Genomic DNA, 20,913 nt, shown 5'->3' with positions numbered 1-20,913 from the left:
ACTTTTATGACCAGTTAGTATCAGCAAGCATTTCACTCACGCTTACTGGCAGTTTGTTTACAAGCGGCATTATCTGTATTATCTGAACATTAAACCGCGTGATGCGTGTCACATGATTGTCCAGACTATCGTTCATGTGACATGTTATCAGGACAATGACTGCGACTAGATGGTAGTTAATGCACACTTATTTGATTAGCGTACTACATGCTAATGGAAAGGGAAAGTTTGTGGGGGCAACGCGCGGAAATTTTACTATGGGATTTACACACTTGCAACCACCAGTTTGCAAAGAGATATGAGACGAGCTTGGACAAAGCTCGGGGTCTCTCCCTTCAGTCACTGTTTGACCCATTTGTGTACCTATATTACGGTTTTGCTCATTTCGCTCTGTGATTAATATGTTTGCCTCGATGTCAAAAAAGTATATCTATTAGTAGGACACATTTACTCTGTGTACCTGTCAAGATAAGCAAGTTTTAGTATGACAAGTTCTTATCAATTCTTTTTTTAATGAGAAAGTAGTTCGCCCCAGCCTCATTGGCGTCTAAGAAAATCTTGTAGTATTTTGTCACTTAGCAACTGATCTTAAACAAAAATAGAGTTAGTATGCATATTACTTATATTAACTTAGTTAATTCACATCTTATTAACATTTTGCGGATGGATTGATGTAGGTATGTATGTTACTCTTTCGCGAAAAAACTACTGGATTGGGTACATTGATAGCTAAACGGGAAATATTTTACACTTGCGAAGTCGCGGGCAGATTCTACTGAAGGTAGTACTACTGCCCACTATATAGGTACAGAAAATTCGTTATCACAAAATTGTTCAATAGAAAAACTGCGGGTGCATAATGAAAATCAATTACGTGATTGTCGAGCGTGTCGGCAATTCCTTTCACTGCCATCCTTCGTATCAGAGAAAGTTCTCGTTGAAATTGTTCCAGTAGTACTGTGATACGATTCCGTACTGATGTTTATTGATACATGTAGTTGATCTATGAATTAGCGGCCGTAATTCGAGATAGTGCATTAAAACCTGTTTGGTATTGTAGGTGTAGTATTACTTGTAATTCGTAGCTAGTCTTAAATCAGGTGTCAATAAATTATGCTTCGAATTCCGTCGTAGTGTCTCTAGTGGAGATCCATGACTACATTCGGTAAATCAGAGTTTTAGTTACAAATTATTAATTGGTGGATTGAGAGGTCGTGGGTTCGATTCGTACACAGAAAAAAAACGGGTACTTTGTGTCCATTGTTTGTATGTTTGTAAGTCCCCCCGACACAAGTGCAATTCTTAGTGCAGGAGTTGTCTTTTTAATAAAATATTTTTTTAAGAAGGTATTAATTAATTAAGAGGGGCAAGATTCTGCAGTCTTACAGAAGTGGATAGGACTAGTTATGGATCCTATCAAATTAATACAAAAATGTTCAGTCAGTCTGTTCTTACTTCAAAGGTATATTTCTATCTAGAATCTATATTTATAAACACAATCGCTATCACAAGATGACACAAATACGCGTCACTATACGTAGAGTCACGAGATAAAACAGTTGTTAATCTACTACTTTTATATGTCTTTGTTCACTGACATTTCCCTCACATTGTACCAGACATGACATTTAATTTATAGGTAACCGTCACGTGCAATATATAATTGAATAGTTACTGGGGTAACTGAATTACTTTGTGAAATAAAGCAATTTTCGTTCGTTGGTAACCGGTGTTGAACAGAATTGTTAAGATTTGTTCGGTGATACGGGTCGTTCTTATTTAATAGATGGTAGTATCGTGTGCCTTGTTTGATGATTTCGTAGCGCTAATTTGATAGCTAAAATTGACATAAGATATTACTTAGGTTTAATACTACTGTATAAGTTTAACACGTGGAATAAAGATTTTTTCAGCTTTGCTGTCACTTTATCTATCATAACCATCTGAAATTGGACCTATGTCTACTGTTATAAAATTAGTATTAATTAGCCAGTAACGTTATTTAGGAACTAGCTGACTCGCGCAATTTCGCTTGCGACACATACTAGAGAATGGGTCTAAATTTTCCCTGTTTTTGTAAAAAAAATTACAGGTACTCTGCTCCTTTAGGTCGTAGCGTGATGATATATAGCCTACAGCCTTCCTCGATAAATGGGCTATCTAACACTGAAAGATTTTTTCTAATCGGACCAGCAAGTTCCTAAGAAACAAACTCTTTAGCTTTATAATATTAGTATAGCTTTATAGTATTAGACTAAGTGTTCGTCTTATCATTCGTAACGCAAGATCTTGGCTATCGGGCAGGGATAAAATAAAGCTTTCTTAGAGTGCAATGTAACATCGTTTCTTTGAGCTTTCCCTTTGCTTAAAGAACAACAATAGTTGAAATTCTCTCTTTGTATTTTTAAAAGTAATTTCATACTTTCTTAAATTAATCAAGTATTTAGTTTTGTGAAGTTTGAATAACTAAAATATCTTTGAAAACTTTTCCATACAGATATTTGTCATAATATTTGTGCAATTTTTATGTCGACTCACGATTTGTTTGTAGAATTTTGTTATTGTTCTGGCAAAATATTTACTTGCATTTGACTTTCTTTATACTATGACTGTGCGTTCGTCAAATAATGTGTAACTATACTAATGTAAAGGCTTAAAGGGTGTTTTGAAAATAGCATCATATTTATGTATTATATTTATAAGTTTTCACCTACTTATTTCTTTTATCATGTCCAATATTTAGTCAGCTGTTGCCTGAGCAATTTGTATAGGAGAATCATCATGACTTATCAGAACTCTCTTTGGCAATTTAACTCTTCCTAGAGTAAACAATAAGATCAAATTTATGTTCAGTTATTGATGCCCATTATTTACCTGTATAAGATATTTATAATTTTCTTTTTCTATTATTTCCTTGATAGACTCTGAAAAATACTTTAAGTTCATAATGTCTAATCATAGCATTTTCTTTTACTATCTAAGCACATTTTCTTCTTTTTATACTCTTTCAAATCCCACATAACTGATCTATACTTTTCTTCTAAACAGATGTACAGCAACAGTTCAACGAGTGGGACAAGTGACAGCATAGCCAGTTCAGGGTCAGCGATGTTACATAGAAAGAATAAGCTGGGCTTAGCTTTGCTGATCAGCGTCACCGATTCCACGCAAATGTAAGTAACACATATTTTTAACAGTTGAATACTATTGTTACTTTTGTAATAGTATGTCAAATCAAATGACAGTTTTTTGTTACGTCGATAGAAAATTATTTGCATTTACAACTTATGACATTTTCGATGGCTAAAAGGGTGAAAAAATACTTATGTAGTACTTTTGTAGAAGGCAAATTAAACACTACTTTTGTTTGATTTTTGATTAATGATACACGGGTATTAGTTAAAACATACATTTCTCCTGGTTTTCTTGACATTCGGCACAGTTCAGTTGTTAGCTGACAGATAAAGTCGAACTGGACTCGTTTGACGTTTTGAATTTTTTACGAGTACGATAATGCACATAGTCATACAACCATTTATCTCAACGGTAGGTCAGCATTAAATTAGATTTTTTATCAACACTAAGCAACAAAGTATCAAGAACATTTCGTATATATCGAAACGTGTTTTGCGCAGATATTCGAGCATTTGCATAGGTATCCATGGAAACCAGTTGGTAAGGCGTTTACACAGAACTGGTTTGAATAAATTCTGCATATATCGGTGTGTGCATTGTCATGTGATTTCGGCTAAGAATAAACTGCTGTTATTGTTAGGTATCAATCGTGAAGGTGATGATCTATAAGCGGTTTTTCCTATTCAAATTCCGCTAGTATATTGCGTAATCTTGGCTGCTTTGTAATACAGTTTATTTTCTTTTTAAAAGGTTCGACGTATTTATATTCTAACCATCCTGTTTCTTACCTTTATCCGTACTATGATCAGCAGGCTTTCTTCCGTCAGTATCGAGTCGAAAATCAAATACGATTAGTTAGATAAAATGTCAAATCGTAGGTCAAACACTGGTTTAAAATTACAATAATCTGCATCAAACAATCCTATTAGTTTCACTTAAAACCAGCGTTCAATCATGCGCTAGTTTGAAATTTGAAACTACGATTTGACATTTTTTCGTGATCAATGACATTTTTTAATAGGCCGTGTTCGGTTATTGATTACTGATGATTACTAAAGCACATCTTACGGGCGCTGGTTGTAACCTAAACAAAAACAATTACATTATTTGAAGACTGAAGTGTCTTTATTTATTGCGTTGATCGTTAAGAAATCTCAATTAAAACGTAGATAGAATCAGATATAATAATTAGGACTGCGCAAACTGTATTGAATCACATTAATTGTGTTTCAAATACCGGGCATTGTTGCATTATTTTCTAATGAAAATAACACTAACTTCCAATAATTTCTGTTTTTCCCGCAACGTATTCTGAGAGCGGTTCACAGACTTGTTTGTTTTAACGGATATAAACTCGCTAGTCGATCACTGCCCTAAGTCACATGACTGGAGATTATGTCATGGATGTGCAAGTTTGTCCTGAATTACGATTATATTCTGACAACTTATCTCTTTACCACATGGGCCCATATATGGTATTGCAATTACACTATTGGTTTCGTATTATTTCAAAAAAATAGGCGTAACGTAATGATTAAACCTATTGTTTGCAATATCATATAATATGGGCCCACATGCGGTACAGGGTTAATAAATAGCCTTCGCATGCAAGACAAATCTTGATTGTTATTAATAGTACCTACTATGTATTTTAAAAATTAGATAGCTGAATCAACACGCCACTGGTAGTTTATAAACCTGCGGGTCACTGATATTCTAAATTTTGCATTTTGTATACCTCCGCCAGCCGTGAACCTTGGGTACAAGGCTCTCTATAAAGTTGTTGGTTTATAGTAATCGCGTTCTGATTATGCAGTGTTCACACTAGCCGTGACTGATGGCTGAGCCGATAGCGGTTAGCAAAGGTCAATGTACTCCAGCTGTTGGTGTAATCTCATTTTATATTCTATCATCGATCATCTAGTGTCGCTTTACTAAACTGATTTCGATTTGTGTAGCGTTCAAAGTTCGGAGTTATGTATTCAATCTAAATATATTTAACTCAAAAGTGACTGACTGACCCAAGGGGATAAAATAGGGGATGAATGTTTGTATCAAAATTCTGTCCTGAGTCACAAACCGAAGTCGCGGGAAAAAGCTAGTTATACTATACGATCTTTAATAAATTGCGCTGAGTTTAACTTATTAGAAATAAATTGTCAAGGTACAATTAATTAGCGTAACTTCACTCAAAATCTAAACGATAACGAAGATATATTTCCTTAATAATTCGCTATGCGTGCAAAAGTCGCTTGTATGAGGTCTAAAATGGGCCGGCCATTCTATATGTAATTTACAACCAGACTAGTTTTTACATTACTACAAATTATCCTATTGCAAACATAAACGTAATTGCTAGATTAACGATAAATGTAATTGAACGTTACCGAATCGAAATGTAATAACCACTGCTGACAATCTACTGACAAAATTACATGTCAGGTAACAGGAAAACGCAATGCAATTTATCTTTTAAGTTAATCTTTCACATGACAGTGAAGGCTCCTCTCCGAACTCACGTGCACTCAATCCATTATGCTATAAGCTAATATAAATAGGCGATAACCTTGCGTCGTGAAAGGATCTGTACAACGTATAAAGGTTTGAACTCGGGTATAAGATGAGTCAGAAGGCCAGACTAACGTTTTTCTATTATTTTTTTTACTGGCAATCATCATTATGCTGTATCAAATGAGCTATTGTTGCCAGTATATTGTTTGTGTATGAATTTTTTTATGCAAAAATCAATTGTGTAACTTTGTTTTTGTTTTGGTAAAATCTAGAAATTTTGGTTTTTGTTTTGTAGATGACATAATATACACAGACGAAACTATATGCGACGTCTTATAATAGGTACCTACTTAAATATTTGGGCCTTGAGTCAATGTATCCGAAAATTGGTATTGATATTAAAAGTTCGAAAGGTTCAAGTTCATGTACGTAAATAACATAATATATAAATACATTATAGATGATTGCATAACACATACCTAATCGTCACGGTTGAATGATCAAGGCTCAATCTGATATACCTTGCACCTAGAACATTCAATAGAAGCCTTAGCTTCTATTATAGGTTTGATTGATGCAATTAAATAGAATAAAACGAATTGCAAAATAGATTTATAGTTCTGTTAGTGTTTGAAGATAGGTTATAAAAAGTTGACAGGTCGTCTTTACGTCTTTTAATAGCAACAAAACCAAAGCAAAGTTTATTTTAAGGCTAATAGAATTAGAGATTCAATCAAAGTAATCAAAATTGAACTTTGTCAGCAGCTTCGTCACCCATATAAACTTGGTAACATTCCCGTACTTACCTTTCTGTATGCGTATACCGTGTTATTCTGACTACTCTACCAGACTATTGGGCGTTTACCATTTAAAGTTAAAAATATAGAGAATTTTTCAGCTTTTAAAAATAAGTCTTGTTTTTTCCACGTTCTTTATGAAGTCTTTAATCCCCAGTGATGTAGTACGGCAATGCCTGGAACACTCACCTCAATTACAAGCGCTGGTGTGTCGGCTGCGGCTGGCGACGTTGTCTGCGGGCGCGAGCGGTGGCTTCGTCTCCACTTTGTATCGAGCTGCTGAACATGCTGCTAGGTGGTAAGTAAGAGAGTTGAAACACTCAAACAGGAGAGTAAAAGGAGCCGATCACAGTTGAGCGATGTTTAAAAGAAGACGGAAAAAAAGATTCTCCTGGCGCACTGGTTTCTTTAAATACCAAGAGGTGATTCAGGCGCTGGCGTTAGAGTCAATGTCTTCAATATTTACTAAGTATAGCTAGGATTATCTCTATTATTAGTTTAGATTTCTTTCATCTTTAAAAGAGGTTCGGATTCAGAGGTTTTTTACTAGAAGCTTAAACACTGGTGTATAGCTTGGTGGCTAACGAATGACTTGCAGTTGATGTTAATAACGGTAGATGGGGACGTTGAACCTCATGTCTGAATCACTACTTATTAACCTCAGTTCAATCCCATCAAATGTTTTTATCTGCTTTAAAGTCAAAATAATGACTATCGAAGACTACAAATAATCCAATCAGAATGCTAAAGATCAGATATCAGTTGGAAACAGGAATTAATTGACTCTAGTTTTTCTACAAGTATCTATCGTCTGAATGTCAAATTGTCGATACGATCGTACCGAAAATTTGGTGTTGACATTGCCAATCAGTAATAGACGCGACTTAAAGTTTCTATAGATGTTCTTTTTTCTATTAGGTTGTCGGATCTAGTGTACGGGCCGCGGTTGCAGCCGGTGTGGTTGAATCTAGTCATGGGAGACGCGCGGACGTCGAACCGCCTAGCCGAGTCGCTGCTCTCCGACCTCTGTTCCATACTCTCAGTCGGAGACACCAAGAGCACTAACTTGTAAGTATATCTTACTAGCTGACCCGCGCAAATTCGGTTGCGTCACATAAGAGAGAATGGGTCATAATTTTTTTTTTCTGCTTCTATTAGTCGTAGCGTGATGATATATAGCCTATAGCCTTTCTTGATAAATGGGCTATCTAACACTGAAAAAAATTTTCAAATCGGACCAGTAGTTCCTGAGATTAGCGCGTTCAAATAAACAAACAAATTCTTCAGCTTTATATTAATAGTATAGATCAACAACAACCGTTATCTGTAGGTGATACGAATCACCTTCCAATACCAAAGTGGTAATAAACACCAAACTTCAGAGATAAACTTTCACGAAACATCCAACATTACTCTAGTAGTTTTCAGCTGCTGAAACTTGTACGCCAACAAGCTTTTAGTCTTTTAATTAATTTACGCGTACAGAAAGTTCTCACGAAATAATTCGATCATTTATGTTTCATGTGGTAATGATACTAACACTTAGCTTCTCTACTTAGTCTTAATAAATTAAAACCATTACTGTCCCACTGCCGGGCAAGGATCTCCTCCCGGAATGAGGGAGGGGTTAGGCCTTGAGTCCACCACGCTGGCCAGGTACGGGTTAGGGACTTTGTATACCTTCAAGAACTGTTCTAAGGGACTCTCAGGCATGCAAGGTTGCATCACGATGTTTTCCTTTACCGTTGGAACAATAAAATATAATTATCATTGCTTGTAAGTATTATGACAGACATTATATAATAAGTCTCAAGATCATGCCGTTACGAACGAAAAATAATAAAACAATTGAGCGTTGAACAAAAGTTAATAAGGTAGAACTAATTTTCTTATTTGCTTGTATTTGAATGTCAACCCGTTTTTATGTATAAACATTTTAGGTATTTTTTGTTGCACTATAAGTCCTTTTCGGTCACGTGCTATTCGTTTTCAGTAAACTAAAAGAAAACCCAATATGTATAAGCTTTCTTTTTAAAATATATCAGTATGACAAAGACAAAAGAGGTGTGGACAAATACGCAAATAGCAACGATTGTTTTAGAAGATAGCAGGACTCATTTTAGCGTCATATGATAAGTCAGTTCCCTTCGCCACCAAGGCGAATTGTTGCAATCAATTGAGGACAATAGGCCACTTTGATGGTCTCAGCAGATGGGTGGGAACACAAACTATTTACGCCATAGATATTTATAGACCACTCTCATAGTTTTCTATATGTTTTTTTTTTTTTTAGAAAATAGCTATGATATACGAGTTGGGGCGGAACTAACTCGTTTTGATATACGAACTAGAATGTTGATCTTCAAAAGTGACTGTATAAAGAATACTCACGTGATGTTTTTTTAATTCTTGATACTTTGTAGGTTGAATTAGAAATAGAATTTTTACGATGTCTTTTATTTCAATGTTATTGCTTCTGTTCGACATTTATATTTAAAATACAATACATTAAATAATTCTCACGAAACTTTATTTTATGAAGTCATTTAACAATTTATGAATTAGATAACTTTTATCGTATTTTGGTTCTACAATCGTAAGTCTATTAATTTCCTAAACAACAAGGATTATACAACATCAACTAAAAAAATATAAAGAATCGAAAATTAAAACGAAATTGATTGATCAACGTCACTAAAACAACCGCTTCCATTATTCACCGAGCCAAGAAAAAAAAGCTGAAACGACGACGTCCAATTAATAAAGAGCACAGATTACTTTAGTACTAACATTCTATCACTTTCTATTTACTAGAGTGAGGTGCTTTATCTTGATATACTGGCCGGATCACATGGTGTTGTGACAATAGAGATTTTGTATGTAAAAACAGTGTAATGCATTAGTTCGAGATGCTTTTGCACTCGTGATGGAGACGTAATCAGTTATATGACTAATCACTGTCTTAACAGATGTTAGGCAATATTGTGAATGTATTTTACTATATATTATATTATACTATAAAGTTATTGTCGCAGTAGAGAAAGATGCTTTAATAGAATACTTCTTATACGACACTCTACGTCCATGGTTTCCTTAAGAAGATTACAAGAATAAATTGAGATATTTTCAGGGTTCGTAAAAGCAATTTTAATGGATAGGTCATGCATAGAAATATTAAGCAATACTTATTCAATATGTGTGTATCAATAATTTTATAGGGGCTTTTATTTTCGTACTTAATTGCGGGCTTGGCCCCAATTAGGTATGCTTTATAACTACATTTCAATAGATTTCCCGCTCATTATACTGTCAACAATGTTCACCAGTTTCATGACATATAACGACCGGATCATGCTCAATTTAAAGAGTTAACAACCGGAAAATTGACGATAATTTTCTTCGACTATGATAATGATTTGACAAACTGTTAACTTAATCATTTGCAATGAATATTTTATTGCACGAAACGCTTTTTTATACGCGTTTTTATTTTTTAAAAGACAACTCCCGCATTTAGACTTGCTCTTGTGTCTCGGGGACTTTTACAAACATACGAACAACACAAAGTACAACGAGACCGGAAACAACGATTTATGGATCGCACAAAAAATTGTCTCGTGTGGCAATCGAACCAACGACCTCCCGGCGCAAACGCATCTTAGCCACTGCGCCACACAGGCCATCGACTGTATCTATATTTGCAATTCTGGTATTGAATAAAGTAAAGGGTTACACCCACTAGCCGCATGCTTACCAGTTAGTTATTGCGCCACTTTATAGGTTAGGTGCGCCTGAGTGGATTGTCTAGCGACAAACGCTAACTACCAGTTTACTTGTCGATTCGCATAATTGTTAGTCTGTTCTCACATGGACATGAATCGAATGATTGGCAATGCAGTTCAAAGAAGTTCAGTACTAGTTGACCGAAACGAATTGCGTCATCGTTGGCGGCCGGTATTGTCGCGTTTATAGGAATTGTAGTTTTAAGACTAAAATGTGATGTTTAAGCTATTAGGCATGACATGATAGACTAAATTGGGTCTATATTTTTTCTAGTTCTATTTCATTGAAACTATTGCCAATCAAATTTATAAAGTTTCTTTAACTAATTAGTGTTCAGCAGCAGATCTTCCTGTAACACGATATTTAGAACGTAAGATAATTTTTAACTGTGAGCGTACAAGCAAATTATGTTCCCCGTTTACGCACATTTCACAAAAAAACAAACAAGCCCACAATCGTTGCCAAAAGTTTAGTTCGAACGCCAATTATATTGTAACAAACCACTTGTCATCAAATGTCCCATAAAGTTATGTCCCAAACGTCCTTCTACGGATTCTTTGTGAGTTTTCGTCTTCATATTTTATTATTTCCTATAAAATTCACGTGACTCGTGTGGGCGATAAAGATATATTTTACAGCCGCCGCCGTACGTACACTCAATATAGCGCGGGTATTTAGCGCCGCGATGAATTTATTGCACATCAGATAACTTCACCCATAAACATTATCACATGATTTCGTGAAAACCCTTGCACAATAGCTTTATTTTAAACCTGTTGTATAATGTTTTGCAAATACGTTAACGGCTGTGTTTACTCTACAAGAGGAAAGTTGTGTCTTCTGACGACTCTTTAAACAAAATACTGTTTGTCTCCGCGTTTTGACGTCATCGATTCGTGATATTTTGCATTCCGGAATGCAATTAAACTGAACATTTTATTTTCAGCGTTGATTAGAAATTTCACGTGACTGGAAATCGCCGGGTGTAGGTATGTACTACATAACAAACGAATGACTAATAAATCGTATAACACAATGAACATACATGTTTAAGATTTCTCAGTTAAAATTGACACGTCTTTACTCAAATTGCTAATTGCTATTATGTGTTTTTGATACAAAACTGTACAATTGAATATTTGGGACATACACCTTACGAAACTTAGCTGTTAGTGCCACTAAAAATATGTAGGTTCTCTAACTTTCACAATTGTTTCTGATAGTACAGTACGCGAGTCACAGTCGTACAAGTTGTTATTTCGGTGACATCAATACTTTTTAAATGAATACAGTCGTTACATTAGTCATATTTCATATCAGACCGCGTCGCGTCCCACGCGACAATTATGTAAGTTCGATAATCAATCTCGTCTCCAGACACGCGTATTGCTCAGTTTATCGTCGCCTGGAGCACGTCCAATACTTGCAATTAATTACTGTAGCAAAAAAACAGCAAAAAGTCTATGCACACAATTTAGCGCTAATTCTCACCGTTAATTAAACATGTGTGAATGGCAAAGCTGTCTTTTTTTCTCTCTAAGCAGAGTACCTGCTTAGAAAGATATTTTCGTATGTAATGTTTACGTATGCCGTCGCCTCACGTGATTTCTGATGTTGTTTTTTTAATAGTTTGACGTCCGCTGTACAAATTGCTCAACATTGTTGTGCAACTATAGGTCTGCGAAAGACTTTGCGTCGCGCAAATGTATTGACGAAGTTTGAGTTCGCACGTACTGTTACTTATTTTGTTGTGAATGACTCAGTTTAGGAAATGCAAATATGTATTTAGTATTCATGATAAATAGATAAGTATTTTTTTTTAGACGACATAGCTTCATTGGGCATAAAAACAAAAATAAACGATATCTTAGAATTTGAAGTGTTTTATATGACAGACATAATCTAGTATCAGATTATCGAAATCTATTTTTGGCTAACAGATTCTTTATGTATCTGTATAAGGAAGTTTATTATAGTTTTCTCTAGAGACCATAAAGCTACTTGGCGGAATAAATTAATATACTATTCGATGTAATTATGAGTGACTTATAATGTGGACTGATATTTTTGATAGAGTCGGGTTATAAGCGACGAAAAGGCAGAAATTATGACTGTTACCAATTTATTTACTATGAACACGTACCTGTCTAATTAAATCAAAGCGCAGATATAATATATGTTCGTAACCTAACGTAGTTGTGTATAATTCGTCATACTTAAATGGATATGAAAATCACAATGGAAGGTCGAATTTAATTAAATTAATGCACAGTTATTCACATTGTACAATGTGTTTTTATTTATAGCGTAATTATTTACGGCCTGATTGTATTTGACGACACCTAGTTCTAACCGGCTAGACCTAGACAACGCGGCACTCCGACCACTTAGCCACACCACACATATATTTATTTATTTAAATCGCAACATGTTAATGACCCGTGCGTGCAACGAATAGCGATCAGCTTCGTTCGTGACCCGGCGGATCACGTGACAACATTATAACCACATTTCACTTTTCGTTACAGTTTCATCAGTACGCTGTTGACGCATGTGTTGACTTACCATCTCGGGTGGGTGGCCACCGTGAGTCCCTACGACACCGTCGACCACCAGACGAGGCAGGACGATGCAGTGGACACGAGGAAGCCTTACAACGCGCTGTGGGCGCAGCTCAGCGACCTTTGCGGAAGTATTGGGTTCCCGCCACGCGCCGCTCGTACTATCATCAGCGGCACCTCCAACACACAGTTTGTCAACAGGCTACTCATGGTGTTAACCTACTTCGTGCGGTGCGGTGACGTCAAACGTAATGACTTTCAGTTCCAAGAGTGTATGGTGAAAGAAAATAAAGTAGTGAGTGTTACGCCCAGTGCTCCGCCCGAGTGTGCCGGCCTCCGGAGGACCGCGACACACGTGAACAAGTTGGGACAGTGCGAATCGGAAAGTTTAACAGTGCCGTCAGTGAATACTCAGAACAGTGATAGTAGTGTGAGTACGTTAGCGGCGAGCGAGGTCAGCATCAAGCGCTCGTCCACGCTCGCCAACTTAGGTCAAAAGCTCTCTAATAGCTCGGAGTTCCCCGTGGAGGAGCGCAGCTCCACGAGCGACGTGCCGGTCACCAGTCAGCTCAAGAGGAACCCCACGGTGATGCTGCCGCTGCAACCCTCCTCGGATTCTAGTCCAAGTTCATCGCTCTCCGAGAACGAGCCGGAAACAGAGCAGAAAGTAGTGTTCGTGTTAGGCGATAATGATAAGTTAGTGGGACTGAAAAACAAATCAGTCGGTGGCAAGTGCGTGAAGAAGTCTTCTAAGGTCCACAACGAGCCCGTTATTCTTGAGATACCAGAGAAAACGTCCGAACCGTGCAAAAACGAAGGCTGTGAACAGGACAAGAGGGCCAACAGTCCGTCAAAGTGCTGCGGGCAAACGCTTCAACATTCCAAACCAATCAAACATTCCGGTTTTAAGTTCGAGTTCGATAAGTACCCCCAGATAGTCACTAATTATATGAAGAGCAAAAACTTAGAGATACTAGATAGGCACTATATCGGTAAACCGGGGAATTTGAAGTTGGACAACTTCCAGTTTGACCCGACGATCGTTCCGCCGATACAGGAGGACAGGTGCGAGACGTGCGTCAAGTGTCAGATGATGGAGTCCATGCTGCAGACGCCCACTAACGCTTCTGAAATGGAGTACATGAACGACATGCCACGGCAGTCGGAGCCGCAGTTCGCTAAGGAGACTATAGTGGAAGACACCACATCCCCGCACAGAGAGATGACGCCTAAAACGTTTGTGAGGAGAAGAAAAGAGAATACGGTCGTAGTGAACTTTGTGAAGACTAATAAAACGTCGTGTGACGGTGCGAGTGTGACAGAGACGAAGAGGCCGGACGTGCGGAAGGTGACGCGAGAGAAAGAGAAGGCTAGAGTGGTGGACGTGAAGCAAGTGCTGGAGTTCCCGGTGCCGGCGCTGTGTGCGGCGCGCGCGAACGCTCAGGCGCGGTCTGGGTTCGACGGGTCGCTGCTCGGCGGTGTCACGGACCATTATGTACCTGATTTAATTTTACAAGGTAAATATTACTTTATTAAACCTATATAGATTATTCTTCTTCTTTTAATTAGCACCATCACATGACGAATCAATTTCTAACTATAATGGAGCTGACTAGCTGAGTAGCTGCGGGTGCCACCAGTCTCACTTATTAAAAGATTTATGTACTGTGTGCAAGCCAGCTTTCCTGAAATTTACAGTATCTCCATTTAGTACTTTACCTTAAAGGCACTGTCAAATAGGTCGAAAGAACAGGCCTTGCTTGCCATACATTGTATTGTAATAAATCATTCACAATAACTAACACTAGGCTACATGTTTTTACAGGAACAATCGCAAAGCCGACCGCGTGGGAGCCGGAGCTGCGTCGCGACTTAGACCTTACCACGTATCTGAACAAGACGCTCGACACGCCGATACAAGCCATAGCCATTATAGGAGACATCAATACATGGTAAATTTTTATGTTCATTTTGTTTTTGTACGTAGTTCCATTCAAGAGAATTACTTATATAAGCCTATGTTCGCAATTTATTTTGTGTGAAGCTCATCATTAGAATAAATATTATAATAAACAAAATTGCGCATAGATATAGCCTGACTACTTCGAAGAAGAGTCTTGCATGCAAAATTCATGGCCGGCAGAGGTATACAAAATTTTAGGTTTAGAGTATTATTGACCCGCAGTCCTATGCTATCGAATACCTATCTAATACAGATACTTTGTTTTGGAACTGCGCATATCAATATAATCTAGATAAATACTGTATGTCAAGGCTCTCTATTAAGTTTTCGGACTATAGTTTACTCTACCTGCATGCTAAATATCTTCAAAATTCATTATAGTAAGATGAAAGAGTCAATAACAATACATACAAACTTCCATAGAGAAAGTTGCTAGATACCAATGTTGACAGACATCCGATCTCATACAAAACGTATGTGACCTGCTGATAAATTGTATCCGTTCTGATTGTACTTTGTTCATTAATATCATACTATGAAGTTATACGACACAATAATTGTAAGTTAGTAAATTTATTTTAAAATAATTATTTCTTTACTTTTGGTTAATCTATTAGACTTTTAATGTGTAAGTTTAATAATAAATATTTCCTCTACAATTCTACAGGCAAGTGCGAGTGATAGGCAGAGAATGTGGCTCCGGCGGAATGTCATCACTAGTGGGCGCCATGTTGGATACCTTACCTGCTATGTGGAAAGCGAGGGTGCCCGCTCAACAGGTAAATATGCAATACAATTTACATACTTACCCTCTTATTCATAAAAATATAATAGGTATGAAGTTATGAAAGGCTTATGAAATGTTTTGTTTCTTTCACTCCTTAGCGAAATGAAAAAGAGAAAACATATTAAAGTAGCTTTTTTACTAAGATAGGTTTATAGTGTGTTTATGAATAAGAGGGTAAGTACTTAGAAGTAGTTTAAACGGTGATAATCCGTTAACAAACATATAGCTAAAACTTGGCATTAGTAGCATTTGATTGCTCGTGGTTTAGGTGGCCACGCCGCTACCATTGCGTCGGGAGGTCGTGGGTTCGATTCTCACACGGAACAATTATTTGTACGATCCACAAATAATTGTTTCGGGTCTGGTTGTACTTTGTGCCCGTTGTTTGTATGTTTGTAAAAGTCCCCGCGACACAAGAGCAATTCTTAGTGCGGTAGTTGTCTTTAAATCAAAACGTATACGTGTTAATTATAATTTATGAGAAAGGGAAATGGAATTAAATTCACGTCATAAATAACTTCGAAGTGCAAAGTGCGTGATCTAATAATATCGTGATGCATTCTTTATTATAAATATAAACTTTTGAGACGCAGTAGTCGAATGTCCAATTTACATTTTTCTGTGACGTTAGACGCACAGGAAATTCGCATTGAATGAAAATATTTGTTCTGATAATATATACACCCACCAAGGGTAATATGCGTCTTTGATCGCCATTAAAGACGCGTCATTAATATTTAAAATTTTAAGCTTTGCTTACTAGTTTCAAACTTTCAAACCAACGTAAGGCGTTTGTCATAGCATGTTAAGGGTCGCTAAGGAGGTTTGACCTCAGGCAGGCGGGCAGTTGTAAAAAGTCTGTCAAATTTACTGCATGGTTTTAAAATCAAAACATGCTGTACTGAATTTAGGTAACGTTGGATTCGGTGGAGATAATGATAAAGTTTAGGGTCTAGACATCTAGTTATTTCTAATTCTATCATAGAATTATGCCAAGATATTATTTTACGCTATTAAAGTTTTTTTTAACTTAAAGTTACTTAACTTCACCTACCTATTAAACTCATAAGCCCAAAAGATCTTTATTCCTAAATTATTCATTTTCTCTTTCCAGTGCATATCGTTCTTGGAAAGCAAACTGCGTGAGTTCTGCGTGCTGTCCAAGACATTAGCCGATATGCTCATGTCAACGGATTTCTGCGACATAGCGACACTTACCAAATCATTGAACATTGATGTCAACGACGTTCCTTTGTTGCTCGCCGTCGCTACAACACACACACCACAAGTTGCTACCAGATATGGACTGAGCTATGGATAACAGTAATATTTTCTGGCTGAATAAACGGTATATTCCCAGATGTCCTCTCTGGGCGCGTTCCCACTATGTCGTGACAGATAATCGTGTAGTTTTAAGTGTCGTGGCTTATATGTTCAAATGGTGTTCACATATAGAACGACACGACTTACTGTCGCTTACGACTTTTTTTGCAGTGACGACAGATTATCTTGACAGTGGGGACGGCTAGATACGACAGTCACTAAACGATAAAATTCTTTGACGACAAACAATCGTTATAATGGAAACGATAAATTTATCGTTACGACATAGTGGGAACGCGCGCTAACACTGTCCCCCGGGGTGACAACTGGGAATAAAAGTAGGAAGAAAATTCCCAGTTGTCACCCCAGGGTGACAGTGTTAGACGGGACAATTGGAAATATACCCATACATTATATGAACTAATTCGCAGACATTTAAGATTAAGTGCACAAGTCATACAGTTAAATGTAATTCTCGGGTCATTAAAGTATTAGTAAACGTTTACCTACAGTTTTCATTCAAATTATTTTCTAGATGTAGTAAGAGAATGAATTCTTCTGTAGTATAATCCAAGAAATTTGTAGAGGGCCTTGTATACAAATATTGCACTGCATTCTTATGCAGCTGACGGTGACCTGTATCAAACAGCTGATTTACAAAAATTCTCAATGATAATATAATAAAATGCATACTAAGGCTCTAAGTTTGTCGGACTATAGCAATAAATTTAAGTTTCAGCCAATGAAAATTGCTGGGTTACTATACTAAACGTTTTGCTAATACTATGATGTTATCGTGTAACCCTCGGTTTCTGAGGTACATTTAGCGTTAGTTTATCTAATCAATAGCGTTGAAACTCATATAAAAAACGCTTTTGAATAGATAAATTACCGCTAAATGTACTCAAAAACCGGGCGTAAGTGAAGGTTACATCATAATCTATGAAGTATCTGGTAGCAAACGTACACACATATCAGTACATACAATTTATGGCACAATACATGTATTTAACGTCTAACGTTTATCATATTAGTATTAAACGTAGTGGCCGTAGATGCGCTGAAATCTTCAATATATAAACTATAGAAATTATCAAGTATTCAACTTTATAATAATGTGCAACATTGTCCTACATTTACACGTATATGTTGCAACAAATCGTGACGTCATTAATCGAAAGTGGGATGTTTGACACGTGTATAAATTCCTTTGAAAACTACACGTGAGCGACAAACACGTGTAAATGTTACTACGTTACTATGCAGCACATACTTGCTACAACTTACATTTTTATAGCTGCATGTAGCAAATGTTGCCCTTAAAGAATAAATGTACTAGAGCCAACATTTCCGCTTAAATGTCTTTGCATATATAAGTATTATGAACTCTTTCATACGTTAATATACTTTACGAGTATACAAACTTGTATTTACTTGTATAATATTGACATAATAACGTATATGTCGGCGAATACAGATCACAAAATCAATTTCAAATATGAAACAATGAAATTCTTAAATCAGAGTTGATAGTAGCGCGGGGATCTGTGATGTTTATTTATTTTATAATGTCTTATTTATATTAGCCCAATACTTTCGCACTGCGGGTCTCTGACTGGCATCTTACGAAAGTGCCACAGTCCAGCATCTAATTTGTATTTTATAAATTGTGACGGACAAAGTCCACTGAACACGTAATGTGGGCGCGCCGCGGCCGATGTCAACATTGTTATCATATTATTAATTACTTAATCAACAATTTGGATATTGCCCAGCCAACGCATTGCACGAATAGTGGACTTTGCCCGCGTCGAGTATATATTTTGATTGTGATATAACGTGAATTATTATTGGAATGTTAGTCGATCGGTTGAGGTTTTTAAAAAGCCTGCGTATTGTGATAGTCAATTAAATTTTATAAATTTATTTATACACACGAGCTCAAGAGCTGTCAAGATATTTTGTAATATATTTTGTTGATGCGCGATATAATTTTATAGTTTGCATTGATCACTGTGAATCATTGGTAGCTTTCAAGGAAGATTCGTAAGTGTAATAAACAACTTAATAATATGCCGTACTAGCTGTTCTGACGGCTAAGACTTAGTTAAACTGAACAAATAATAAAGACTAATTATGAACTAATTGTAAAATGCTTCACAACTATAATACTCATCGACTTTATGAATGTATGGAACGAGACTGTTAGACGCGGAACTTCTTATACCTTCATATAATGTAGCCTTTTTAATATCTGCTTTAAACGTTACTTAGCAATAAGGTAAAAGGTATTTGGAATTCCGCGTTTCGCATTCTCGTGGCAGCCACACACAAGAACATTTAATCACTAGTTTGGATATTCGTACCAGTATTTGAAAAACAAGGAATAATTATAAGTGTAACTTTTAACGTATAACGTTGTATTCCTTTTTATGTCGCCCGAAGTACATTGAGAGTTGAAACTACTCATTCGAATTTAAATTCTATGCTTAAACTTAAGAGTGTATTTTTAATTGAGTGAAACTGTCAACTGCAATGTGCTTCGGGTTCATTTCTATACAAAATCATATTGGATATAGCAAAGTTGAATTCAGTGTGTGAGACGCCTACATACAATATAAGACTTGCTGCACATATTCGGTTCGGCAATAATTGGCCTAGCCGGGCGGCATAAGCGGGAAAAATGCCGTTGGACATCGCCGCGTCTGGATGTTTAAACCGAATTGTGACGATCGGACCCGAAGGAACTATCCGATCGGTACAAGTCGAAAAAGCGCAGTAATGGCGTCAAGTCGGTTTTCTTGTTTGATAAATACTGCCGAACCGAACTTACCAACCCGAATATGTGTCCAGTAAGTCTTATATAACTATCTGTACCTATCTATGTATCTACTACATACCTGAAGCTATATCCGCACCTAAAGTACCTTGTCTGTTTGTCATGAGGGTGATATGTATAGTTATTTTTTTAATTCTCATTTTAAAAGTAATGAGTAATAATTTTTTATACTTTAATCTGATAATAAATTATTTTTTTTCATATTGAAAATGTGTTTTGATATTATTACCTATATATGTCTTTATATGGATGAAGCCGAACCCTGGAAAGAGTGGACATTTCACAAGTACATACTTACGTGTAATTATGCACTACAGTCAGTATTTTTAGAGCAAATTTTATTATTTTTATAAATCAATGTCTTACGCAATAATTATACCTAATTGCAAATGGCATTATTTTCTTCCCGCGTAGATCATACCCTGAGCCCGAACTAGAAACTGTAAAAACCAAGATTTATAGAATACCGGATTTCAATTTAATACACAATACATTAATTAATTTCTTCTTTAAATTACATTTGCTTAACCATTTAACAGTTTCAAAAGTATTAGGTCGAGGTAAAAGTCTTTTCGCATTATAGCAGGTATGTATGAACTTGTAATAAAATCTCTTTGGCTTCGAGAATCACAAATGAGTACACGGGTCATTAGGTTTCCTTTAGTGACCTCGTGAGGTACCCAAATATCGAGCTTTTTTGGTAGAGAAAAGATTTTATTACAAGTTCATACATACTATTATGCGAAAAGACTACAAGCGTAAATAATATAAATAGCGAGATTCGGGTAAAATATATGTATCTACAAAATTAAGTTCGGTGTAAAGCCTAACTCATGTTTGAAATACTTAAATCGACTGATGTTAATAAGCAGCGTGTGAATTTTGTTTACCTACTGTTAAAGAAAAGGTTGTGCCGTAAATTACCTGTAATGGGGTCATGACCCTCCATTAAGAGTATTACGCACATCTCTGTGAGTAAAGACAACACGTGCAAGCGATCCCGATGAGTGTGTGTACAAAACACTCCAATGCGTGTACCGGGGAGGCAGTGGTGAAATTAATGAATGGATAGATACCGGCTTGAAATGTTGGTCTTGAAGGTTGGTCTTTCGAATTTAGGCACTTGTGTATAGATCCGCGGCTGTGGAATGTAATTGTCGTCAAAGTTAAATTCATGCGATATTTTTTTAAGAAACTCTTCTTATACTTACTTA

The 20,913-nt window shown here is 36.5% G+C and overlaps 1 protein-coding gene across 4 annotated transcripts in view; it reads left to right on the top strand.

The window, feature by feature from the left end:
- The window catches only part of LOC142973138 (folliculin-interacting protein 2), a 31,676-nt gene extending 11,773 nt beyond the window's left edge, over positions 1 to 19,903 (top strand). For all 4 annotated transcript variants that reach the window (XM_076114716.1, XM_076114717.1, XM_076114718.1 and 1 more), the window contains 7 exons: positions 3,049 to 3,173; positions 6,601 to 6,741; positions 7,362 to 7,511; positions 12,755 to 14,304; positions 14,613 to 14,739; positions 15,418 to 15,529; positions 16,652 to 19,903. In XM_076114716.1, coding sequence (XP_075970831.1) covers positions 3,049 to 3,173; positions 6,601 to 6,741; positions 7,362 to 7,511; positions 12,755 to 14,304; positions 14,613 to 14,739; positions 15,418 to 15,529; positions 16,652 to 16,858 — 2,412 coding nt within the window. In that variant the 3' untranslated portion in view covers positions 16,859 to 19,903. The remainder of the gene's footprint in view (positions 1 to 3,048; positions 3,174 to 6,600; positions 6,742 to 7,361; positions 7,512 to 12,754; positions 14,305 to 14,612; positions 14,740 to 15,417; positions 15,530 to 16,651) is intronic.
- Positions 19,904 to 20,913: the final 1,010 nt, after the last annotated feature.

The sequence above is a fragment of the Anticarsia gemmatalis genome, chromosome 5 (assembly GCF_050436995.1).
Source record: "Anticarsia gemmatalis isolate Benzon Research Colony breed Stoneville strain chromosome 5, ilAntGemm2 primary, whole genome shotgun sequence".
Taxonomy (NCBI): Eukaryota; Metazoa; Arthropoda; class Insecta; order Lepidoptera; family Erebidae; genus Anticarsia; species Anticarsia gemmatalis.
This window is presented reverse-complemented; position numbering and strand designations above follow the sequence as displayed.